Genomic DNA, 26232 nt, shown 5'->3' with positions numbered 1-26232 from the left:
GGAAGAACAAGAGTTGGAGGCCTTAACTGGCAGCTCTAGAAAGGAATAACCTCATGACTGCATGCAACAAGTTCAAAGCTAGCACTATCGGTTCGCCTAGGTTACGTTTTACAGTCAGCTAAGACTATAGAGACATCCCCAGCTCCTCTGCAGAGCAGTAGTTCACTTCCCACCTTCTTCCAGTGCTTCCCACCCTCATGAAACATTTCACTCCTTTAACCAGCGGGAAAAGAAAGACTCGCATTTCAACACTGCTCTCTCTAGCAGCCCTTACTTGATCCAGAGGCAACGCTGATGATTTTTGTGACGTCAAATCTTCTCGGGACATGGTTGCTGTAGGCATCTTCGGGAAGGGAACTTGAGCCTGATGCATTTGTATTCTGGAGCCAGGTTGAATGGAGAGAGTTTTAGCGCGTGAACATCAAGAGCAAATCCCATCTACTTGGTTGAATGCATACATACAACATTCTCATACAAGCACACATCTCGGGTATTCTTTCTGGCCACCCCCCTGCAAAACACAACCGTTAATCCATGCCCCAATGACTTAGTTGTAAGCCAAGCTCCCTGAATACTAGAAGAAGGACTGTCACGCTGGGATTATGACAAAACAGTAACAGTCAAAGCACATTTAAAAAATCTGAACATGGAATTTTTGGAGTAGCAGAATTTTCCACTCGGCAATAAAATGTGATATGCAGTCTCAGTGAGAAGTAATTTTCTGTGAGGGAAATGAGACAGACAGGAAGAGCAAAGGAAGAGGAGGGGAAAAAGGGGACAACATTAAAGGAGTTAATAACAAGAAGCTAACTTCCACTTTACTTAGCTACTCTGTCCCACTATGAGAAAGATGCAATAAAATTCTTGCAAAGAAAATGGCAAGAGCCCATTTGATTAAGAGATGCACAACCCTGGATGACACATTAACAAAACACTATCATATAAAACAAAGCACGGGTGGGGGGATGGATGGGACAGGCTAACAGGTCTCCATGATAGCAATTGCTACTTGTTTTAAGGAGCTGCAGTGAGACCCTCTCTCCAACTTAAAAGACCTCCTAATCCAAGGGTCTACAAGTCACCTGTTAGCCTCTCAACAGCACTTGCCATCCCCTCTGTCTTCAAGTCATGTCCTTTCAAGGATATCCAACACTTCTCATCACTCAGGCATCACCCCCCCACACCTTGCCTTCTCACAGAAAACATGATCTTACCCCGAGGGTCTATACAAGTCCTGGGGTGGTCCCCCCATGCCACCTCCACTGCCTCTCTGCTCCATCAGCAAGGCCTGAAAGTGACCTACGTTCTCCTCCCGGCAGCGGTACAGGGGTCCCTCCTGAGAGAGGCCGTTAGCCTGGCCAGAGGCCGGATGATGAGACAGGTGAGCATTCATGGGTGATCCATACGTCCTGGGCTGGAAATGACTGGCGGGATGCCGGGATGCATAAGGAGACCCAGTCTGTAGCATCACCCCGTGAGGAGGGAAAGCCGACGGGCCAAATCCCATCCCTGAACCCAGGTGCGGTGGGGGGGCTCCGTAGAGGAATTCCCCCGCTACCACCGAGCTTTGCCTCTTTGTGGCCGCATTGTGGTTGTCCAAATCAAGGAACTCTTTGGGACTCTCTGGCCTTTCCTGGGACTCCTCGGACTTCTCATCTTCAGGCCCCAGATCCTGCCCGTCGCTCGGAGAAACCTCTTTGGCACTCGCTACGTCCATGCGGTTGGGAGAGGCCAGGGCGGCACTCAGTGCCTCACAGCCCTGCAAGCTGCTGGCGGATCCCCGGTCTGGGAAAGGGGGTCTGGCCAGGGATGGGTGGGCAGTGGGGTGCCCGCTGGGGCCAGCCTGGGGGTGGAGAGGCCTCTGCCAGTCCGAGTAGCCCTGCGGACAGGCATAGTAGGGTGGTCGCTGGTAGTGGTGGTAGGAAGGTTGAGGCTGTGGCTGGTAGGGGTAGGGCATGCCCTGGGGGGGGCGATACCGGGGGAAGACCCCGGGGTGGGCACTGCTCGGCTGGAAGCCCCGTGGGGGAAAATGCTGGGGGTGCGAAGTGGGAGGAGGAGGCTTCCCTCCCATCACTGGGCCAAACCCTTGCAGGCCTGGGTTGATGTGGTACCGCCCGGCTGAATTCGGGTATTCCAGACTGGGCATGTAGAGAGGGTGGAACTGGTTGGGGGTGGCCCCCATGGAGCTGGCATCCATGCCAGGGAGGCCAGTGCCCTGCCCCATGCAAGGCACGGCCGCTTCGGGCAGAGCCTTCCCCCCGCCACAAAGGGGCTTCTCCAGCAGGTTGGCAGCTAGCCCTTTCCCCTCGGTGCTGGCCGCCGGCCCCTCGCCTGCCGCCCCGTTCTCAGGCAGGGGACCCCCTCTCTCGGAGGTGGGCACCAGGTCCCTCACACAGCCCGGGCTGCTGGTGTAGCCGCTCTCCGCTGGCCACGTGCCCTTGCCTTGCCCTGCCTTCAGGTCACCCTTCACGCCAGAGCCGTCCCCCTCGCCATCTGGGGGCAAGGCGCGCCTGGTGCACTCCATGGGCAGTGGGGGCTTGGGATGAGGTAGGAGTTTGGCGTAGGCCCCATCGGGAATGCCGATGCACTGAGCCTTCTCGTCCATGCCTGCCGGTGGCTCCACTAGAAAGAAAGGAGGAAAAAGTCACATGTCTTCTAATTTTGGATTGTCCCTCCCCGCCCAACACAAACACACGCCTACTCATGCTCACCCAAAGCACACATGCCAAAGATTAATTCCTGCCAGCTTAACTAGGTTTACCAAAGTAGTCTCTCAGCATCCTCTTTGGCTGCTGACCCAAAGTTGCTGGGCAGCCCTAACATCTGGATGGAGAAATCACCCCGCTTTCTGAACTGTGCAACTGGAAGAAAAAAAAGTGACTTTCTAAAGCCATGAAGGTCCTGCCATTGAAGGCTTCAAAGTACATACTCCAAATATCCTGTCCTCTACTCAAACCTCTCTACAGGACTCTTGGAGCATGGCACCAGGACAAACGCTCTTCTGCAAGGCTGCAGCCTCCCTCCCATACCCGTCATGCAGTCTTGTCTTCAGAGACCTTTAGCAATTCTGAAGAGCATTTTTGCAAACTTGGGTGACCTTTAGTAGATGCTTCTTTTAAAAGAGCTCTTTTAAAAACTACTCATGAGGTTGCACCTCCCTTGGAAAGATGGCACATGTGGACTGAACCTTCAAGATACAGGTACACTTGTAGTTTGCAAGCCACTGATAAGTCACACCTCCCCTGGAGTAACTGCACACGTGGGTTTGGTCTGACGCATGGGTGTACAGAGGCTGCCTAATGGAGAGGCAGAGTTGGGAAATACCGCAGTGGGGTCCACATGACAGCAAGATAAGAAGCCGGGGTAATGGCAGCTTTATTTCAGGCTGCATTGGCCCTTCCAGTCCACAAACCCCACTTGCCCACGCTTGGGCAGAAGCGCTACCACACACCGAGATGCTGCAGAGCTAATCGCAGCCATATTTTGACCAACTGTGATTTGAAGATGCAGCTACTCTGCCCTGCAATCGTTCAACATCCTCCCTCAGTCTCTGTTCTATATCCAGCACAGTTAAATGATAATGACTTTTAAGCAATGCCGCACAAGGAAAGAGTTTCCTCTTAGTGCAAGGCACACAAGGGATCGATAAAAGCTGCAAGGGTTTTGATCTCTAGTTTACCAGCTAGAATTAATGAAAAAACATTTTTTGTTTTGATCTCTGGGGTTTTTTTTGATCTCTACTTCAGGTTTGTTTTATTTTTAAGGGTTTTTGGGTTTTTTTTTGATCTCTACTTTACCAGCTAGAATGAGTGAAATTCAACTAGAAAGAAACTTGTGATGGCGCACAACATGCTGCCCTCCCACCTGAACTGACACAGCTGCTCAGTGGCTTTCTGGAAGTTCTGTTGTGTGAAGATTTTTGAGATGTGCTCATGAGGCACACGTGCATTTCAGAGAAGCCATACTGACATATACTCAAAGGAGTGTATTTAAACCATTTATTCACATAACATCTTCTTTCCTTACCTAACTCACTGCAGATCCCATTTTTATATTAACTCCAAGTGATCTCTAGAAGCATCACAGACTATGCTTTGCATTTGCACCCAGTGGCAAACTGATAGCTTGCGGGTATAGTTGGGACAAAGGGGACCCCTGGCAGGCTACAGTGAAACAAAACGATCTTAGAAAAATCTAAGTGATGGCTGGAGCAGAAAATATTTTCCAATTTAGATTTAAAACATAAAAAGATGTGCATAAAAAATGTGTGTGTCAACTATTTAATCAAGAATTTAATTCTTTTCTAGAAAAAAATCCTGCTTTTGTTGCTGAGCCTCAGTCACTGTTTAAAATTGACTCTGGTAAGCCTGAATGTCAGAGCATATTTTCCGCTTCTCTAGTGGTGCAAATCCAAATAAAGCCACCATTTGCAGATACAGGTTTTGTGCATCTGCAAGACAGTTGAGTTTGGGACCCTAAGAGCAACAAAGCTGGCCTGGCGGTGCTCCCTCGTCCTCCTTGCAAGCACACACTGGGGGGTAGAGGGTCTGCCCCGGCACGGGAAATGGTGATGCTGCAGAGCAGGCAGGAAAGATGCCTGGCAGCAAGCAAAGGGGCAGGCAGGAAAGCTCAAACGCTACAGGCAGGGGCTGCCACGTTGGCAAGTGGGTGCTCAAGGTGTTACCTTGGTTGCTCTCCGGCTCCATGGTCTGACCGGTGGGATCCTGTGAGCTCCCATTCCCCACGACGGGTTTTGGAGGCTGCACACCAGCGGCGGAGGCAGCGTGAGCTAGCTGGGGAAAGGGTCCGGGGAGGTGTGGTGGGGGCGGCTGGCGAGGGTGGTAAGGCACACCCGGCGGGCACACGCGGGAGGACAGCTGCTGCATGGCGATCATCTCCGGGCTGTCCATCATGGAGTCCCCACCCTGGCACCCTCTTTGAACCTGAGAGGGTCCCCCGAACAGAGCTGCCGGTGGCTGTGGCATCCTCTGGCCAGCGGTTTTCCCGGGGGGTCTGATGTAGCCTGAGGGAGGCACCCCGTGAGGTAGGAAATTTGACTGCTCGGTCCACTGGCTGGGAGGCAGTGGCGGCCTCATGGCCCGGGGGTCCATCATATGACCCAGGGCGCGGGGCTGGAGCGAGGGCCCCGGCCCCATGGGCGCCTTCTCCTCCGGCCCCATGGCGCCCTGGCCGGCAGGGCCGTGGCTGCCATTCCACAGGGCCGGGTGCGCGCGGTTCAGGTACTTGTAGGGCCGGTACATGTGCCCAGGGGGGACCTCTGAGCCTTCCGGCGGCCTCATGGGGGGCCCATTGTGCCTCGGGGGGAGGAAGCCCTGCTGGAACTGGGCTGGTGGGTAGACAGCGTCTGGCGGGGGGCCGTTCACACGCCCCAGCTGCAAGGCACCTGGCCGGGGGCCGAGGCCGGCAACGTGGGTCGGTCCACCGCAGGCCTGCTTCTCCGGGGCGGCCAGCCTGTGCCCGCGGTGCTCGCTCAGTCCCACGGCCGGCTGGGAGGAGGGAGAGAGAGATTAGGGGGGGGTCTTAGTGAGAGCCATCGCACTGAGGAGATGAGGGGACCTGTGGGTCCCGGGCTGCAGGTTCCTTTGGCTGCAGCATTTCTTACCTGCATGGCAAAGTGCTGGTGCTGCTGGACCGGGTCTCCGGGATGGGGTTCAGGCACTCGTGGCGAGCCGTACAGTTTCGTGGGATCCGATCCACGCAGAGGGCCAAATGTACCTGGCACGGCTGGTCTCTGGGGGATGGGGAGGGGTGTGGGGGGGGAGAAATAAAATGATTTATCAAGTGCAGAAAAGCAGCAGAGCTGCTGCAGGTCAGGGGAAGCCAAGGCTGGAGGACCCACACAGATGAGCAGATGGACTTTTTGGAGATACCGTGAAAAACTTGTAGTCTCTTTCCTAGGAGGTGACACAGCTTCCCTGCCAAAGCCACTCTCTCACAACCTAGCCACATCCCCATGCTCAGGGTACGATACACTCACCTGCCACCCAACTACTTGGGAGCAAGCAAGAAGATTGGAGGGGGCAGTGGTTCCCTCCAAGGAGAGGAACAGACCACAAGAGCACGAGTGATGGGGGAATGTGCCGGATTTCCTTCAAAATACTTGTTGCCTCCAGCTCTCCTACTGCCCCTCTCTATTTGCATCACAAGAAATGCTGAAAAAATTTTGTTTGATCTCTAGCTAAAAGGGCGAGGGGTAGCCTGGATCTCAGAGGAGCAGCTGATACACCACACCACAAGACATCACTGGTTAAAATGGAAAAGGCAGCGAAGGATGGATGAGGAACAGCCCAGAGGGGAAGCAGAACAGGTGGCATTTAGAGAAGAAATGTTGGGCTAAAGGCAGGTCACTGTTGCAGTCCAGGGTGACCTTATGTTTAATTTTGTTTACTGCTTTTATGAATACTCAAGGCATGAAACGCAGTAGTACACAGATGGCACAAAGTTACGAGGCATCTGTAAACGATTGAGTCAGAAGAAGACCAGCTTGCTCAGCATCATAAACTGGAGGTCAAGAGAGGAAATGTGACTGCCTTCCACGTACAACGTAACTCTCCAAGGAAAGAAAACTGGGGGAGCCAGGGCTGGCCACGCTGGGGGACATGCTGGCCGTGGGAAACATTAGGAGACTGTTCCTAGCTAGTGTGGTAAAGACTGAAACTGTACCATTTTAATTTTAAGGGCTGAAAAGTTTCAGTTGTAGAAACCACAGCCCTGACAATCTCTGGGAAAAGGTTCTTGCCACACAGTAGGGATTTCACAGTAAAGAGCTTCAATCCCCTTTACCTCCCTTCCCTCTGCAGGCCTGATGGGTGTAGAACAGCAGAAACTGCTCCTTACCATCTGGCTGGGATGTGGCACAGGGCTGGGCATGCCGCCGTACTGCAGAGAGCGAGGGAAACCTCGTCCGTTGGAAGGGCCAACTTCTCGAGGAGGTTGCATTGGGTTGCCACTTGGATCCTCTGCAGAGGACGAGGAGAAGGAGGAGGAAGAGGAAGAAGAGGAAGAAGCAGGAGCCCTGGAAGTAGCTCGATATGGTGGAGGTTTTCCTCCATTTTCCAGGCGTTGCTGCCTCTTGCCTGGTCCATCTGGGTCTCGCGACCGAGTCCAAACACTGCCTGTGCTGGAGCGGCCAGTCCGCCGGCTCCTCTTCTCTCTTCTCCCATCTTCTCTGATCCAAAACTCCTCATCTGTGTCTCCATCTTCCCCAGGGAAGTGCTTCATCATTGCTCGGTGGAAACACCTCTCTAAGTTGTAAGCCATCTTGGTATATTCTGCAGTCAAAAGAACCCAACATCAAGGACAGAGCCTTATAGAGAGAAACTATTAAGCAACATCAGACTTCCCCATCAGATAAATCATCTCCCCTCCACTAAGTTTCTTTGAGGAAGACTTTTGTTTCTAACTAGTTGACTTTGGTTTATGTTCTTAAACTCGATAAGCCATGCAGCATCAGATTTGTTCAGTAACCCCACTAGAGGACAGGCACATAGACATTACAAAGTACCAGTAGCAGCATGGCTTGCAGAGTAAGCATTAACCCAGTGTTCCAGCATAGTGCCAAAAATTACATTAGGAGAAGCACCACCTCTTCTCGCAGAGATGCATGACCTGCACAGTTAGCCAGCAGAGTGCTGAGAGAAGAAATGTGAACTTCCAGCAATACTATTTGATTACATTCAGAGGCTTTTCTTGGACTCATTCAAATCTCTGCTGTATGCTACAAGACAGAGGACAATCAGCAAACATATTTATCCATGTGCAGTTTCTAAAGCACTCGCTGACCCTGCCACGAAAGCTATTGCCAGCACCAGTGTCCCCATTGCGTCATTTCCACAGGACAGTTCTGCTTAGAGGGGCTCCTACTTTTTGTTAGAGTGGATAGGAAGGAAAAGACATATGAGAGGTGTTAATGACAAGGGCTTGAAGTAAATGACTTTCCAGTTGTTTCCACTAAACTAACCCAGAAGTTCCTCGGGAAACAGAGCTCTCCCAGTGGTGGTGCAGGAATGCTTTTACTTGGGGCCCACAGTGACAAGCTGGGTAGCTCTATTTTCCCTTTCAAGGCGGTGCTGGTGAGACACAGTCTACAGTGATGACCCACCATATGGGAACTGATTTCTTACCTAAGCAACAGGCAGAATTTTAACTGGCATGGCAATTAAACCCACGGTTTCCCATTGGCAGTCATGTTGTTCATTCAATAGCCAAGGAACCTAAAAACTACTTTTTTCATCCAAAGGACTAAAAGCTCAGTTCATTCCTCACTTTTCTGTAGTATTGAACGAACACTGGGAGCTCACCAGACTCCAATGCTTTTCAAAGTCTGTGTTAGATATTATGAGACAAAGGAGCACAGAGACACACAAGCACATGAAGGAATGAGGTCAGAAAGAAACAGGCTTTCTTCTCTTTGTACGTTCTGCCTTCTCCATTTACCAACATGAGAGTCCCTTAGTATGCCATGCCCCCGTTCTGCATGACCAAATTGAGCTAAAAACCTCACTAAAATCCCAGGCCTTATTGCTCAGGAGCTCCTACTCTTTCATCTGACCTCCAAAAATACCCCGAAAGAGAATAAGCATGTATCAAGTACTGGTGAGTAGGAAGACATCACTGCTTGCTTTGACTGAGCACTGCAAATAGATGAACTTAGCATCTTGCTGCTCTTACCACTGCCTTCACCATTGTACTTAAGACAGTTCCTGAACATGGTCTTCATATCGCCCACAAATTCTTCCTTGGTGCAGTACTGACCTCCATTCAACTTCTTCTCCATGCTAGAGATGTCCATGGGGGCCTGAAATGCAACAAAACCTCTCTTCAGTTACAGCAAGTGTAGTGGGGCTTACAAAGTTGCCTAGCTAGCTAGCTTCCTCACAGTGAGAGGTTGGGGAACGGAGGCTGTTTCCTGCAAGGCAGCCTCTCATCTTTGGTTTCCTTGCCTTGTAAAGCTAGAAGGGACTACTGGAGTCATGCAGTTTGACTGCGAGGGTAACGCACCCCACAAAACTTCAAAACACTTCCAAAAAACTGCATCCCGATCAACAAAGTGCATCAATCAAGATGGCTGGACCACTTTTCATACCTTAATGATCTGGTAGTAGTTGGGAGCATATGATTCATCAACAGGCTCCAAGAAGGGCCAAGAGTCCTTGTGAGCCTTTACCACATCTAGAACTGGCAGTAGCAAAAGAAAGGTGAATGGTTACATACACACGCCCAGGGCAGTATTTCACTTTGAGCAAGTCATGCAAAGGGGAAGGCTGGGGCAGGACTAACCTTTGTACATGGCCGTGAACTCATCATCCAGTTCAAAGCTGTAATGGGAAGCGCAACGGTGAATATGCAGACTGAGGACATATAAGACCTGCTCTTGTACTTCATCTTCCCTTCCATCCCATGCACAGTGTCATAATGCTGACAAACAGGCCTCATCAGAAACACTTCTCTAGTGTGGAGCAAATCTGGATGTTTCTCAGCTTACTCCTTGCTATTCTCCAACCTCACTTCTCCCTCTTCATTCCTGTGAATGATCACACTCCTCTCCTTCCCATACTCACTACGTCAATGCACTCGCATGCTGCATGCCCAGCTGCATACTCACAGATCCCTGGTCCTTCGCTCTTCCCTGGTAGGGGAACTGGGATCCAAGTGGGAAAGCTCAGGGGGGAGCTCCTTCCCCTGCGCCAGCAGCCAGGCCCGCTCTTCACGAAGCTTCCTCCTCCTAGCCCGTTCTGCAGTGGGGAGGGGAGAGAGGTGAAAAACCATTCAGTACTCCTTGTCAACAACATCTTGCAGGGAAAACGAAGTGAGCTCCTGCAGCTCTCAAGAACTCCAGCGAAATGTTCTTGTTCTTTCAGCAAAAGCAGCAACAGCACAGGAGCAGAGGAGGTGAGAATACAGCGCACCATCAACATGCTTCTTCATTTTTCCTTGACTTTACAATCATTGATTTTGAAGTATTACTGTGACACAGATGCTCCCCTAGGCAGCTTCCAGACAAATTCCTGACCATGGTGTGGTACAAAGAAAGAAGTTGATCTAGGCATAGATCAGCACTATGGAAAGAGCTGGCTTGTTAAATTACCATCCTTCAGATGCTTCACTCAGCCAGGTGAACTGAAGGCAGCTGGTTTTGCATTGAAGCAGATGAAGAGCAGTACTGAGGCAAGCGTGAAGTTCTACCAGCTGTGTGGCCATAAGTAACTGGGGTCATTAACATCCTCCACCACCGTGGATAGCTTTGGGAATATTGCTCAGGTAAGCCTTCACAGCCAGAGCGAGCAAGCTGCCACATAGGAGGGCCACTGGGACAGCTTTGGTTTAAGAGGTGAGAGACAGGAAGAAGCAACGCTGGTAATATAACCTGTGGTTTGCAACCAGACAGCTGGCTAACAGATTGCTTCATAATAGAAAGTTTATGGGCTCTTATGAATTTAATTTCCTTTTTCTTATAGGAAATCTGAATTCATTTGACTTGCTAAACACCTGCAGTTGTACCAACTTTCTGCTGGAGCAGAATTCTGTGAAAGTAGTGTTCAAGGAGAGATGTCATAGGAGTAAGACCCCAGAAAACAGGCCACATCAGGGAACACCCAGAGTGAAAGAATACCCTCTAGCAGAGACTCCATCTCTGGACAATGCCAAAGACTCAAGAAGCACCAGCTCTGGTGGAAGAGTATTAATTTACTGTTTTCCCCTCTCAGTCAAAAACAAACTTGGGGTGGGCGTTGAGGGGACAAGAAAACTAGGAATAGTTTTCTACTACAGGGTGGGTATTTTCAGGGAGGTCCATGGCCATGTATGTCAAAGACTGGTAAAGGAAAGTCTAAATTTCCCATTAGACGACTCTGGGTAGCACTGAAGCTGGGAGGACTGGACTTGCATCTGAGATGTCCTACAGAATCTATCAGCATCTATTGTAACATTTAATGATGAGAAGTCCAATATTGAACTGCAGTTAGCAGTCTGTCCAAGCACAGTTCAGTATTGCATGCTTCTTTTGTAAAATTTGCATCAATTAGACATCCATAATAACATCATCTAAGTGAGAAAGCTGAGGAAAACATGTGGCAATGATTTGGGCAGCAAAAGGAAAACCTCATGGCAACAGCAACCAAGAGGTAAGGTGATGTAGATTTTAGAAATCTATCAATGCCTGCTGAGGCTCTGACCTGGTAAACTGACAGTAACTGGGTAGAGCTACCCTGGTACCAGACTGCAGCTCAGTCAGGATCAATGGCAGGTTCCTCTACCACAGCAAGTGATTAACATAGCATGTTAAAGATCACTGGCAGAGCTTGTTGTCATGCTGTTGACATGGGTGGAGTCCTACCTGCCAGCTATCAAAAGCTAACCCACGCCCTGAAAAGTACCTCAAACAGCTAGAAAGTCATACGTGTGAGAGGTAATATTGGAGCAGCATCTGGAAAGAGTACTGGGAAACTCTAACCTGCTGTCATGGTAGAAATCTAGAAAGCTGCTCTAACTCATAAATTCAGGAAAGTACAGATGGGTCTAGCAGGAGGCTCACTACCTGGGGCGTGCACGCGTTGGAGTTAGGGGAAGCGAAATCTCAGACTGGAAACAGGAACGTGATCTAAAAACAGGCATACAGTCCAAAACTAAGAAGCAGGTGAAGTGCTGATGAAGTTCATCACAGAGCAAATATTTCATCCTGTGTTTCACATCACTCCTCTACAGATGATCTTACAAAATTAATGTGAAATCCCAAAAGAACTGCAAAATACAAGAAAATCTTTGTTGCCCTAAAATCTCTGTCGATGGATGTCCAGTTTTAACAAGTCTGAACCAAGCAAAACAAATGACTTCCTTTTCAAATCCATTTCTCTCCATCATAAGAACTGTCATGAAAGTAAGTATTAATGGAAGGTGTGCTTGGCAATACAGAAAGGTGGTTAAGAAGCCGAAGTGTTACCTGGGTAGCTGCGGTTTCCAGGTGTGAAAAATACTGCAGTGATTTAACTGAACAAGTCAGCCATTTAAATAACCTTTCTAAACAGCTTTTGCACCAGCCTAAAAGGAGACAACTTCTGACTTAGACTAAACTGACCAGGGACAAGTTTTAATTAAACTGAAAGAAATTGCACAAACCAAAATAAAAACATCTCTGCCAAGAAAAGCATGAACATATGTTAAACTTGCTTAAAACAGTTTACTGGCCAAACCCATACCAGCTTCTTTTGAGTGTCTCCGGTGCCTTTGCACCAGATGATGGAGTGATTGCATTTACCCAGAAAAGGACATGGTTCATACCAAAACTACAGGTACATTTATCTTTGCAGCTCTTCCGGAACTTCAGGACTAATTTTGGCTATACAGATGGAGAATTAAAGCACAGAATATGCAGTTTGCCAAGGTGAAACAGGTATCTGTGGCAGATATGGAAGCTGGATGATTCTGAGTTTAAAGCACTGGATTAGCCGGGACTGGCAACCAGGAATACATGAAGGCCGAGCAAGTAATTGGATTTTCTGAAGGTTAGAAAAAGCAGGTAAAAGAAACTATTCTTAGATAATATCTGGTCTGCTACCAAACATCTGGTAGCAGACTGTTTCATCTTGGAAAGTTTACAAGGTTTGCATGAACTTAATCTTTCTTCCTTTTCTGATTCTTTATCTACTTAAGGATTCATGATACTGCCACAGTTTTCTGAAGATGTTCAGCATTTCCCTGGAACCGCAACAGCCCAGCCAGCCACTGCAGCAAAAGCAGCAGGTAAAGGAATCCCTGTAAGGGAGGCTGACAGAGAGAAGGTGGTCAGAAATGAGCCTGCTCTTAGACACTAGTGCCTACACGCATTGGCGGAACATCTGCTGTCTGTACTTCGATCTGACTTTTTAAACACAACACAGTTATTTCTTGCAGAACAGCTTAAATCAGTATTTAATTCAAAACCACGGAAAAACAAAACCAACACCTGAAGTTGCCACCTGCCGGTGCTCTGTTTAGCCTAGTCCCTACATATTTAGTTCTCCAATTGACGAGGCCAGTAGCAAAATAAAAATACTACTCTTGCTACTCTCACGTTGTACCCTTCCCTTTCTCCTCAAGGAAAAAGGCCAAAAGGACCAAATGCTATTCAGCAGGAGCAAAGCCAGGTAATCCTGCACACGGGGAAATTCATGAGGACTCAAGTGGGGAGACAGATGAAGAGAACTGAGGAACAACACAAACAGCAGGAGAAAAATACAGCTGGGGCAAGGGAGAAAATAACTGTGATTTGAGGAAGAAGACACAGCTGCAGGGTGCACCAGAGAACAGTCACCAACACCACAAAACCATAGTCAAGCCAATTTATTTGAGGTAAGCGCAAAAAAAGATATTCCCATTCACATGTCTGGCAGGGGAGGAATGCAAATGCTTCATTCAATATCTCAATCTCCGCTTTGAAAGCTTCTGCCCCTGCTTCACACTGGCTGCACGTACCTTCCACTGCTTTGACTTTCTCCTCCATCTCTCTTTTCCTCTCCTCCTTTAGCAGCTGCTCCTGCTCCCGCTTCTGCACTGCTATAAGGATTTGGCGCTCCTCTTCTTCCTCCCTGCGCCTCTGCTTCTCCATCGAACTCAGCACATTTGGGTTTACCTGTGACAAAATGAGGCACCAAAAACTGTAATGCGTTGGCTTATTGAAGTCTGAGCAGAGGCAGGTTTACTCTGAGCAAGTATTAAAGCATACCTACAATGAATGGCTGGGGGTTTAAAAAAAAAAAAAAAAAAAAAAAGGAAAGAAAAGGATTTGTACATATGAATTCTCAGATGAAAAGCAACATGTAAAGGAAAGTTATTTGTCAAGCAATGAAACCCTACTGATGCAGGGACAAAGGAAGGAGAAGCAATGGGTTAGACAAGCTGTCACTCCGCCAGGGACACACTGCGTGTATTTCCCTTCTGTGAAAAGGATTCAGGCTGTTGACACCCCCACACAACATCTCTACCCCTTCCAGCTAGTGGAGTCCTGAGTTTCGAGTGTGAGCAGAAACAAAAACTCTGTTGAAACTGGGTCTGCTGTAAAACACAGAGTACGTAGGATAGAAAAAGAGACTGGTACAGCCTTGCATCAAGGTATTGTTTGGAGTTTTTCCTTTCTTGTTCAAAATAAGGCCCACCGCATTTCTGTGTGCTAATCTCCCCTGAACTAGCTCTCACTTGTTTGTTTGGATGGTTTACCTGCTGGGTCTCCTGACCGGTTTTCTCATTCGAGGACGCCTGGCTCTTTATTGCCTTGCTTCCTCACCTCCCCAATGCCAGCAGGCTGCTCAATCCTACTTAGGCTGCCTGCTTCCCAGACCAGGGATTGCCTGCTCCTATTTCTCTAACAGAGTGCAAGGTATGTGTATGGCAGCATGGAATTACCTTTATTAGCTTAATTTAATTATAAGACAAATGAATCTCTCATCCACCAGACACTCCCACCTCTTTTGACTTCTGCAAGACCAACGTATGTGTGCCTTATCAGCAGGGAATATCAACTGGAAAAGAACAATGTGTATACAGTTTTCTCTGCCTTCATTTTCAGGGAATAACCAGCAACCACCACTTAGGCAGAAGGCATTTCCTGAGGATTAGCAATCAGCTGGGGTCCCTTGGCTGCTGCTCAGACCATCGACTTCTCCAGGCCCATTATTAATCCCCAGAAAAAAATCTGGCACCATGATTACTATTTTGTCCTTGTTTCATTGCCTAGAAGTGGAACCTCAGGGTGTTTTGATAAATGCCTAGAAATATTGTCTGGTTTCACTGCATATTCATTCCCCCTCTGCCTCCACTTCCCCTATACAGCACTGCCCTAAAATCTCCCCCTGTATCTCTCTGTGGATGAGCATCATGCATTATCTCCCTGTCGCCAGCACCAACAATATATTAAGAAAATTAACAATATACTAAGAGAATCATGCTTCAACCACCAACAGCCATGGAGAAATATCCAAGAAAGGGTGATGGGACTCTTCATAACATTAGGACCATATCCTGCATCTGGGGATAGACTGGACAGCAAAAACACCTATTTTGTGCTGATCCTTTTTAGGCAAGCCCCACAGCACAATCTCACTAGGGAACTCACCCCATGTTCTTTTCCTTTTTTAGATCTTTGCCAACTATTAGTACTTTACTCTTCTATCACTTTCCTAGGGAAACCATTCTGTGAGGTTACAGGCCTTTATGTTAGCCTGGTTCTCTTCACATTCAGTCTAAAGTTAATTTTTCATCCCCTCATTCCATCCAATTATTCCTAGTTACACTCTTCTGGGCAAGCATAAATTCTCCTCTTCTTCAGCCACATTCCAGTCTTTATGGGCTTCCTCAGACACTTACACAAAAATCCTGCATTTCGGTAATTAGGTTAAATGTTTCCTAATAAAGCAATCCTTCCAACTCCTTGATCATTCCAGTAGTCTGCCTTGGGTCTTTCCTCCAACTGATCAATATCCAAATACCAGGATGCACAGGACTGAAACAGCTATGTCAAGTACAAGAGGTCAAGAACGTATAGAACCAGGTACTACATTTCCACTCAAAAGTGGAAATATCCCTTTATCAATCACTCCACCATTTTATTTTCTAGTCATGCACTGCAAACATCTTCCTTTCAGGCCTGATCCTGACCACGATCAACCAGTTTTCCCCTAACTCTTTTGACCAATCTTTAAATTGCAATAGAAACCACATGTGTCAGGTTCTGCAACAATTAGTGACAGGTGAGCAGGAACCAGCCACCAGAAGTTGATACACCAAGATATTCTATTGAGGATGTGACCTTAGATTCTCCAGCCGATAGATCTAAGCCAGCCTGGCGTGTCACACTAATTTCTTCAACTGTTGCTGCACAGGTCAGACCTTCCCTTTCCCTGGATTCATACAGCTTCCACCATTCATGTCCTATGGAAACATGAACACAACATCCAAGCCACAGGGCTCACACTAGGACCTCTCCAAGCCCGCAGGGTGCCTTCAGCACCCTGTATTTTAATGGCACAACACAGAATCCATAGCACATTCCTGATCAATGCACCACAAATATGGCATCCACAAAGCAACGGGACAATTTTAAGCAAAGGAGAGAACATCATCCTAGCAGATCTAGGAAGAGAAGAAAAGGGAAAAGCCAAAACCCCAAACGCAGCATAGTGAGCACCAAGGACTGCAGCAGACAGCCGCGACAATTCCACTTGCTCCCTGCAGCACTTGCAGGGCAGTGACAATGCTGACATGGGCTCTTCAAGACACTTCAGACACAGAAGTAGCCTGATTTTCAGACGAACCTACTGCCTGGTGTTCCACTTAAGCACATGGGAGCTGAGGGGGCTCAACTCAGTGTTAAAATATAAGCAAACAAACCCAAGTAAACTACTGGATATAACGGAGGCAGACGCCTATTAGAACGATAAAAGCAAGAATCCAAGACAAGTTAAACTTCCTTCCTGAACAAAGAGGTGGTAAAGGGACATTTCTCCAGCTTCCTCCCCACTTGGAGGATGTAAACCACCCTTCGCATCTGCGACCACGGCATCACCACCTCCTTCCCTCCGCCAGAGAGCACTCCAGGACACAACATCGCTGCCTCCTCCCCCGGGACCCCAAAAGGGCCAAACTTCTGCCTTTATGCTTTGCTCTCCAGACAGCGGGTATCAGACTTCAGGGGCAGGAGGCCAGGAGGTGCGGGCGCCCCGACCCCCTCTAGCCACACGCCCCTACCCCTTGCCCTCCAAACCTTCCCTACTCTGGTTTCCTCAGTGTTGCCCTAATGAGGGTGCTGCTCAGGCGGCTCTTTAATGAGGAGCTAATCTGAACCACCTGTTGAGAAATCCCCTGCAGGATTAGGAGCCTACGGAGCATTTATATCTTGGACCAAAGCGGCATCCAGCTTGTGGAGCCGGGAGGAAGAGGTCACCCCTGCACCAGGCTGAAATTTTCTCCCTCTGACTTGCCTGCTGCCCATCGCTTGCTTGGCAAACAAGCCATCAGACATGCTGGCACCTTCCCTGGCTCCCCTATGGCAGGGATGACTGCCACGTCCTGCTGGGGAGCCAGGGCAAGTGTGCCCACCCTCGCACTGGCTGGCTCCCCGCGCCCCAGCGCAGCGGGTGCTGGAGGGCCCCCTGCTCGCTGGAAATGTTTCACTGGCCCACAGGCAGCAATTAACAGCCCTCTGCCACTGCAGACCTGGAGCACCTGCGGTACTGATTAGCATCATTCAGGCTCCATGTGTTTCCCACTCCCATTCTCCTCTGGGATTTCTGCTGCCTGTGAACAAACACGTGTCCCTGTGCTTCCTGCATGGTGGGCTTTGCGGAGAGCAATTCTGGCCCCAAACTGACCATTGCTGGGGTCTTATTTTCCTCTCGGCAGGCTTTTATCTGCAGCATGATGAGAGGTTCTTCCTTCCTTTTATTTATCTATTCTAAGTAATTATATTTATTGCAGAGACCTGTACTTTCTCCTTTGTTCTGTGGGAACCCCTGACCCTGGCTCACATGGAATATTCTCTGCAGCTTCATTTCCCAGGGTTTGACAAAACACCAGGTAACTACGTTTTTATTACCTCTACAGAGAGAGATTATGCCACGGCCTGATAGAATCAAGCCAATCTTTTCCTCCAAAGCTAATCCCGTGTTGCCTGACCGATTGCTTTGGGTAGCAGTTGCCAGTTCAAAGACCCCCCATCTCCACCGTACCATGCCTCTGGCTGTGCCAACGTGACTGTTGGGGGCTGTGTGGTGAACTGGATCGGAAAGCTGATCTATGTTAAAAATAACCTCGACCAAAGAAAAAGGTTATATTTAACTCCAGTCATTTTCCTGGGTCTGGTTCACTGCACAGACCCGCAAGCAGCAGTGCTGTTACACTGACGGGGTGGAGAGGAGGCGAGGGTGAAGAGGCACGGAAATAGCCATTTCGGCCGACAAGGCTGCAGTTTGATAAGCATTTCTTTAAGCAGCCAAAATTGTGACTTCCATTTCCAGCTGACCGTTTCCCTAGCTCAGCTCCGTACTGTATCAGTCATTCTTCTCTCCCTCCGCACTATCTACACCCTCATGTGTTTGCAGCCTCACGTTTTCCCCTTGGCTGAATTTCTGTCATTTCCCTTTGTAAGCCGGTTCTTCTAGCCCTCTCATCCTTCTTCAACTTTTCTTTGAACTGCCTCGAATGTGCCAGCACTTTCATTGAAGTGGAATTCCCCAGACTGAGCGCAGATTTCCATATGCAGCTGCACCGGAGTCTGCGGCGAGGCCGGTTACCTCTGCGATCCAGAGGGCAGCACCTCCCTGCTTGCCATAGAAACCCCGAGTGTCAGCCTGCCTTTGACGGGCATTACCACCCATCTCTCTTTCAGCACAAGCACTTTCAAATGACTCCTTCCCACTGAATAGCAATGCTGCGGTTTATTTTTTCCCCCAGGAGGCATCTGCTCTTGCCTCCCTCCGTCGTCCTCCCCCTCGCACCCCCCCTCACCTCCTGCTTGATTGGTTTGATGGGCTGATGGTCAGACATCCACCTGGGAGAAAACTCTGTCCGCTGTAGACGCTTCTCCTGAAACAGGGTTGAGAATTGAGGGAAGGAAAAAGAGAGTGGAGGAAATTAGGGCACATTGGTGATACTGGCAGGAGAAACTCTGGGGGCTAGTAGTGACCATGAAATCCCTATTAGCTTTACAAGGGTAGCAAACAAGCAAACTGAACTCCATCCAAGAACATCGCGCTGACTGCAGAGCCCATTTTACAAAGCCATCTAGCTGAAGGATCCTGTTCCAAATCTGTCCCACCTGAAAACATTCACTTGACAGACAATATCCTTCAGAGTTTCGGGGCTCTGACATACCAGCTCAAGTGAACTTAGCTAGGACAGCTAAAGCAGCCACTGCCCCTTCAGCAGAGCCAGCTAAGAAACAGCAGTAAAAGTGAAATCAGAGGCAGTTTGCATAGAAAAGCTAGGCTGTAAATCGCAGCAGTTCAAAAGCAGACAGAGATTCCCTACTAGCAGAAAAGGGACAGAGAAGATGGCTGAAGACAGTAACCCCTTCAGCCACCCTACCTACGTTGCCATGCAATCGCAAACAAGATCCTTAATTATCAACTCTAGCCCTACCACTCCGTGGGGGAGAGTCTTTCTCCCCATACACAAGCTAAACAGCCCTCACATCAACAACACTTGCAGGCTGGAGTAGGGGGGAGCAGGACGGGATGACAGGCTGCTTGGATTTAGCTCTCCTTCAATCAGCGAACATCCATGCTCTTGGAAGCAGTCATAGAGAGGTAAACAGGATGCCATGTCTCCTCACCTTCTGTGCAATCATGTTGCAGATCTCCGGCAGGAAGTCTTCACTCAAGAGTTTGTAGAGCTGCCGCTCTCTAAGGGAAGTCCTCTCTCTGAAGCTCTCTGTGACCTGCCTCCACTCCTCTTCCGTCTGACACAGCAGCCACCATGTCCCACGGCCAGGCCCTTGGGACCCTTCAACAACATGAAAGGATGTTATCTCCACAGCAGTTATGACTAACAACTTTATCCCCTCTCCTCAGGGCTCAGGAAGAGCAAAAGATACTGCCAATGATAACTGTTGCGAGAAACATGCTCTTTGCTATAGACCCAAAGCTCTCCTGAGCCACCAGAAGCCCTGCTACCTCCCCTAGCGACACCGAAAGTGATGCAAAGACACGGAGAAGTACACAGGTGAAGAAGTAATGGTGGCACTTTGCAACACATGGGTAGTGTGACATCCCCGTAGCAAGCCTCCATTCCAGTTATGATAGAGCAAAGAAAAGGATTTGTTTCTTGTAATGGAGGCTGTCAGCCAAAGCAGGACACAGGGTAATGTAAATGTCTGATTTAGTCTGGCAGCAGAATAAAAACATTGAAAATTAACGTTATTTGAAATAAGCCAATTTTTTTTTTTTAGCACTGCAAACCTTTGCTGCGGTGAATAAAACCTCCCATTCTCCCCAAATGAAACATTTTCTTTGCAGGCACTTGAAAGAACAGAAGAGGAAGTGAAGGATGGGCTTCATCGGGCTGCCAGATGAGGGGGAAGTTCCAAAAGTTCACATCCCATCCCTGCTCAATCCAGAGTGGGATCTGAAGCAGATCTCCCACTGCTCTGAAGCATGTCCCAACTACCAAGACACTCTGAGCTGTTCCGCCTTGTGTGAAACATTTGAATATTAAATGCGAAGGAAGGAGACTCTCGCGTGGTGGTTGGAACACCCACCTGGAGAAGGGGAATGTGGTTCCTGCTCCACAAATGTTTACACAGAGCAGAGAAGCCTCATGGGTTGCAACTTGCATGCTTTTGCCCCAGGATGCTCTCTAAGCAAAAAACGTGGCCAGTTGTTGGGGAGGGGGAAGACATTGGTTCAAACCCCTTCAGACTGAGGGGTTATCAGCTCCCTCTAGACTTTTCTAGAGCTAACCACAGGCTACTGGAAAGAAAGCAATAGTCACCACCCCCCACTGGCAGATGTCATGCAACTTCTCACCGCATTTTCAAGCAAATTAACTGTGAAAAATATAAAGAAGCAAAAACCAGAGCCCTTTTCTCTCTGAACTTGACCCTGGGCCCTTTGTGGCTTTGAGTTGCCAGTGGCTCCGGCACATGAGCTATCAGGTTGCCCCAGTAAGACTGGAGAGCTGCAGCCTCCCTCCAGCCACCTGCCCTCTGTTGGAAACCTCCCTGCCGCAGTAGTGGCACAGAGCGTGTGCTAGCTCCAGGTCAGCCTATAGCTTAACCCACCCATGGCTTCAGCTCAAGTTAATGCACTGGGAACTGTGATGGTGAAGGACCAACCATGTGCTGGTTTCTGTGGCCTGGGCGAAGCTGTCCCACCTGCAGTGGGGAGCTTACCTGCACGCTGCCCCTAGAGCCTGCCCCCTCCTTTCCCCTTCCCTTACCAGCTGCCTATGGGCTACTCGTTTCAAAAGCAGCCAGGACTGAGGCACTGCTTTGTGCCACCAGAAGATTACTCTGCAGCTGAAGCGACACAATTTGCTGTAAGGCAATGATCTGATAAAACCCTCAGTGCCTCACGCGCTTCACTCCAGCTCTGCCACCCAGCTCTGGAGCAGCCGCCAGGAAATCTGAAGACAAAGGGTGAAGGGAAGGAGGCACAGCAAAGACAATGCCATCCTTGCCTTTTATTGTGGGGCAACGGGCAGGCTGAGGCCATGGGTTATGTGGAAGCCGATGGATGACAAACGAGTCCCAACCCCCTCGGACTCAGTTTCACATTATGTTGCCAACTCGCTTTTTCTGCTTGCCTTGTTAACCCTTAGGTGGGTATTCCCAAGCCTTCATTTACACGGTACTGAGTTCAGCCACCCAATGGCCATCAGGAAGGAGAGGCGAGGACAATCAACAAGGTTCTTCTTCGCTATCTTGGCATCACTAACCCCACTCTCTTGCCAGTCCAAAAAAATGCACCAGCTACTAACAGGGGCTTGTGTTCACCTCATCCGTGGAGGAGCAAGTGCCATTCACAGCCCATTTCCATCAACTTCAGTGAGTAGGTGGGCCCCCAAGGCCTAGTGTAACCCAATACGTTACATTTCTTCATCCCAAACTAATCCACGATAAGATAGGAAGCCCACAGGTGCCCAGGCTCCCAGCTGCAAGGCAGTCTGTAACACCAACCCCTCCTTCCAAACTCGGCCCCAGCCACCAGCAGAAAGACTCTCCCTTTCCTGAGAAAGGCATCTCTCCAGGCTTTGATAATTTAAGAGCCGTGTTAGCTGATTGTATCAACCCTGACCCCGCAAAATCTCTTTACCATTTCTTATCTGAGTCTCACGGATTAGCAAGTTTTCTTCTGCCTTCTCTCTACCAAAAAGAAAGAGAAGGAGTGATACAATAAATACATGACTTCACATCACCAAAATGCAGACGCTTATGAGAAGAATGGGGGATGCGGCAATTATTCAATGCACAGCAAAACTATGAAAAAACCAGCATGCAGAACACATGGTCAATATATATATTCACATATATATTTATCGTAGCCTTATAAAATTTTAAGAAGTGAAGGGCATGGGCTAGAGTTTGTCAAGGACAGTATTTAAATTCTTACAGGAAGCATCCCAAAATCTATACTGACTCAAGCAGCCAGAATTTTTGGCTTCAAGCACTATGCCGTGAAATTCATCTTTATCAGGACCATATCCCTTAGCACTGCACAGGGGAAATGCACTCGAAGTGAGGCAGTTGGAAGCATGATACCCACTGTTTCACCAAACTTGGCTTCCAGCTCAGTCAGAATTTTCTTTGGAGAGTGATCAAAGCATCCACCAAGTCTGAGCTTGCTTCACTTCAGAGATGCATTGAAATTATGGCTGCATGGTATATACATACTTATTGGGGGAACCCCAGAAGTACATTATACTTCCCTCTGGGAACATATGCATTTTACGTCGATTGCAGGAACGACCTTTCCATACCTCAGCAAATTTTCTTCCAGTAGTTTTTTCCGCTTTGGGGGTCGCCCTCGTCTCTTGCCCGTTTTCCCAGGAACATTTGGGGTGTTTGTCTGCCCCCCACATCCCCTGCGAAACAACAAAATCACCATGAAATATCTGCTGAGCGAAGGAACGGCGGCTGGCAGGATGGGAGAAGGGCAGGGAAATCAGAACAGCTGCTAGGAACCCAACCAAAGGAGGGATTAAATCAGAGCAGCGATGGGACGGGGAGGGGAGGAGAGGAGGGATTCCCACTCACTGGGAGCCTGATCTGGGAGCCGCCGGCATGGTGCGGGGCAGACGGGGAGGAATGCGGTGGGGCAGGCAGCATCGCTCCCACAGCAGGCTCTCCTGGTGCCACAAAGGCTGCAGGCTGGCTCCGACACAATGCGCAACGCGGGGCAGCTCGCAGTCTGCTTGGCAACTCCAATCTCGCCCCGCATCACTCCAGCCCTCTCCCAGGACCCCCCTGCTGCCCCCCGACACAACAGCAGTCAGGCGGAGTCCCCTCCAGCCGGGCTGGCTGTGTCCCCCCCCTGCAAACCCCCTGCACCCAGACATGGAGGGACATGGAAGGGGCCATTACCTGTCTGGAGCCAGCTCTCCATTGGTTTTCCCCTGCACCGGGTCCTCCTTGTACATCCGCGTGCCATAGAAGTACCAGTACAGGGCACCACTGCTGTCCTCGCCCAGCGGCTCCACGCGGAGGCTGTCGGCGTCCAAGCCCTGCGCCCACCGGGAGCCCCCCCCCGAGACGGTGACAAGTTGAAAAGCAGCCACATTGTCACACAAAACATGATGACACCCCTCTGCAAACACCTCCCTCCCTCCTCCCCTCCCACCATGCCACAGCAGCAGTACAGCTGCTCCTCCAGGCCGAGCTGGGAAAATGTTACTCCAGGGGGAAGGTGACCGTTCGCTCTCTGTCCAGGGAGGGATTTAGATTGGCATCTCTAATTTGAATGGCCTCTCTCATTTTAACATTTCATCTCTGGTGCTCCTGACAGGGAAGGTCTAATTAGTGCTGGCGACAGTCATGCACAGCCCTGAGAAGCTCCCTCCCCCCTTCCCTGCCACCACCCTTCCCCCAGCTCCCCCAGTACACTTCAGCCCCATCCTTTCATCTCACACCATCCCTCAAGCAAGGCAGTCTCGGCTCTCACAGCCCTGCCATTACAGTTGGAGCATCTCCAAATTCCCTCTTTGCAGGAAGAGTGGCCAATGAAGCCAATTTACTTAGTGACTCCCGTGTTACAAACACATCCGCGCAGGACAAGGGCCCCAAGAGAGTCCTGCGCACTTGCTTTGGGTCTTCTGCAAGGCAGGAGAGGAGACAGGGAACTGCTGACCCACTGAGTACCTGGCCTTAAAATACACTTAATAGCGTCAACCCTTCTCTTCCCAGAAAGATTCACTGATCTGGCCCAGCTCCTTTGACCGCATTGTTTCCCCTTTCCCTGCTGCCCAAAGCACCTTGAGGAGGTCAAAAACGTCATCTGCATCGAGGCGGTAGTCACAGAGGCGGTGCAGGATCTCCACCCGTGTGCGCAGGGGCAGCTCCTGGAAGGTGGACTCCCGCAGTGGGTTGGGTTTCCCTTCCTCCAGCTCCCAGCGGTAGTTGATGATGTCCTCCAGGTAGCTGTGAAACGTCTCGGATCTAAGCAAGGAAACAAAGTCCCACACGCTCACTGTATTCACCATGCCAGAAACACCTGGTGCAATGAAGCAACTTGAACAAACACAACACGGACACAGCTAACACTTGAAGGAAAACTGTGCCCCACGACAGCTATGGTTAGGTGCAGCTCTGTAACTCAGATTCCCAAAACACAGCAATCTCATTGCAACACCACGGGATTTCACGTTATACGGATACAGCTTACAGGACTCTGCATTGCTGTTATTTCTTTCCAAGCTGAAAGAACAAGCTAAATATGATGCCAACTCAGCCCCATCCCCTTTCTATCCCAATGGGCAGTGCTTTGTGCTAGTACTGACATCAACCCTTTATAGGATACAAACAAAGCAGTCAAACCTGACCCCATTCCGCTTCTCCCCCTTTCATGCAGAGACCCTCTTCTTCAGCTTTCCATTTGCTCCTCACATCTGCCATTAAGAGCCCCTGCTCTTACGTATTTTTCCATGCCCTGATTCAGTGCCTTGAAACTTTCCATAGCTGATTGTCTCCTCCCTGCTTTGCTGCTGTATGATTCCCATACTCCTGTTGTGGCCTCTATTCTCCTCTCCCTCCATTCTCAAAGATGCTGCCACTTTCTGCCTGTTCTTCCACCAGCGGCTCTGGCGGGATGTTTAAACTGCCCGATTAATGCACGCTGCCACACAGCAAGGCTCATTCCCAACATGAGCATACCCGCCAAACAAGGTTCAACCCAGAGGACTCTCTCCTCTCTGGTCTCCCAGATGATCAAGATGAGCACTCAAGCTCTTCATAAACACTGCTACTAAAATGACTTTTCTCATTTGCTTTCTGGGCCACATTAAGTCGCCCTTTCATTGACAGCAGTTCACCATACAACCCAAGGAAGGCCACATTTCTTACCATCTGGTGTTGAGGGTAAATATCCCTCTCTGACACACATTAGACTGCTGATGGAGCTTAAGGCTAAAAGAACTCCTGTCTATATTTTAAGGAGACCTAAGTCCTTATTCTGGCTGCTTAAAAATTCAGTGGAGGGAATGAAAAAGGGCTGGTGATGCCATGTATCCCTAAAAGCAAAACTTGCTCAAGATCTGGACATATCGCTTTGAGTCCTGAGACTTGCCATGCTCTCTCAGCCTGCTGGAGTTGCGTACCTTGAGCACAGCAAAGGGGGACCCCCCCATGCCCCAGCCATTCTTGCACACACGGGAAGTCCATATGCCAGCAAGAACACCACTGGGTACACATTCCCACCAGCTCTCAAAAAGGCAGCTCAACTTGATAGGTTTTTGGCACAAACGGCTTACTCTATATGATTAATGGAACCGTGCCAACACTACAGAATTGCATTTGCCTGAGAAATTGCTAACTACTACAAAAGCTATTATTTTTTAACAAAGAGATAGAGGACCGTGATCCAACTGGAGGAAGATTGTTAAAAGTCAACAAGAAGTTAGCTATTAGACAGGGGGCTTCACACGTTTGGTAAAGACTGGACATCTTTGCAAGGACAACTACAAGAATGAAGGAACAGATGCCACATGATTCCTCAAGCCATGTCCACCTGGCAGCATTCCCCTTCCTCCTTGAGTAGAGAGAAGTTGATACTACCACCCTGCAAGATCACTCCCCACCAGCAGTCTTTCTGACGCCAAATGACCTCCCTGAGATAACTCCTCTCACCGCATGACTGTTACCAGCCCTCTGGTTGTATTTAACAACAGATGCTTGAATGTACCTGGATCTAGTGCCTTCTGCAGCCTGGAGTTTGCTCTTTTCTGCATAACACAAGCAAAGCACTGGTATTTCTAAGTGTCATTGTTTTGCCCCCGTAACATCATCAATCAAACAAATGCAACTTCAAACAGTCCCCTACACTCATCAAGTTCAATCAACACAATAAAGGAGGACTGTTTCCTTAAATGATTTCTGTGCTGTCTCGAGTACTAATTTTAGGGTGAAAACCACAGCAACTATCCTTTTTTAAAATGAGATATTCAGTGCCCAGTACACCTACCTGAAGTAGCTGTGCATTCCCACAGTGCCTTCCTCACATATCTCAAGACCCAATCCAACTTGCAGCAAGGACT

General features: G+C 49.2%; 1 protein-coding gene across 1 annotated transcript in view; it reads right to left on the bottom strand.

Moving 5' to 3' along the window:
- The window catches only part of CECR2 (CECR2 histone acetyl-lysine reader), a 104347-nt gene that overhangs the window by 8244 nt on the left and 69871 nt on the right, over positions 1-26232 (bottom strand). The window contains exons 3-18 of the mRNA XM_075757057.1: positions 23956-24139; positions 23069-23208; positions 22465-22569; positions 21801-21850; positions 19322-19491; positions 18496-18573; positions 13471-13627; positions 9626-9755; positions 9301-9338; positions 9107-9198; positions 8692-8818; positions 6859-7292; positions 5624-5752; positions 4685-5507; positions 1215-2622; positions 275-380 (exon numbers count right to left, since the gene is read on the bottom strand). Of these exons, the coding sequence (XP_075613172.1) occupies positions 275-380; positions 1215-2622; positions 4685-5507; positions 5624-5752; positions 6859-7292; positions 8692-8818; positions 9107-9198; positions 9301-9338; positions 9626-9755; positions 13471-13627; positions 18496-18573; positions 19322-19491; positions 21801-21850; positions 22465-22569; positions 23069-23208; positions 23956-24139 (4171 nt within the window). The remainder of the gene's footprint in view (positions 1-274; positions 381-1214; positions 2623-4684; positions 5508-5623; positions 5753-6858; positions 7293-8691; positions 8819-9106; positions 9199-9300; positions 9339-9625; positions 9756-13470; positions 13628-18495; positions 18574-19321; positions 19492-21800; positions 21851-22464; positions 22570-23068; positions 23209-23955; positions 24140-26232) is intronic.

This window comes from Balearica regulorum, chromosome 1 (genome assembly GCF_011004875.1).
Source record: "Balearica regulorum gibbericeps isolate bBalReg1 chromosome 1, bBalReg1.pri, whole genome shotgun sequence".
Classification (NCBI taxonomy): Eukaryota; Metazoa; Chordata; class Aves; order Gruiformes; family Gruidae; genus Balearica; species Balearica regulorum.
This window is presented reverse-complemented; position numbering and strand designations above follow the sequence as displayed.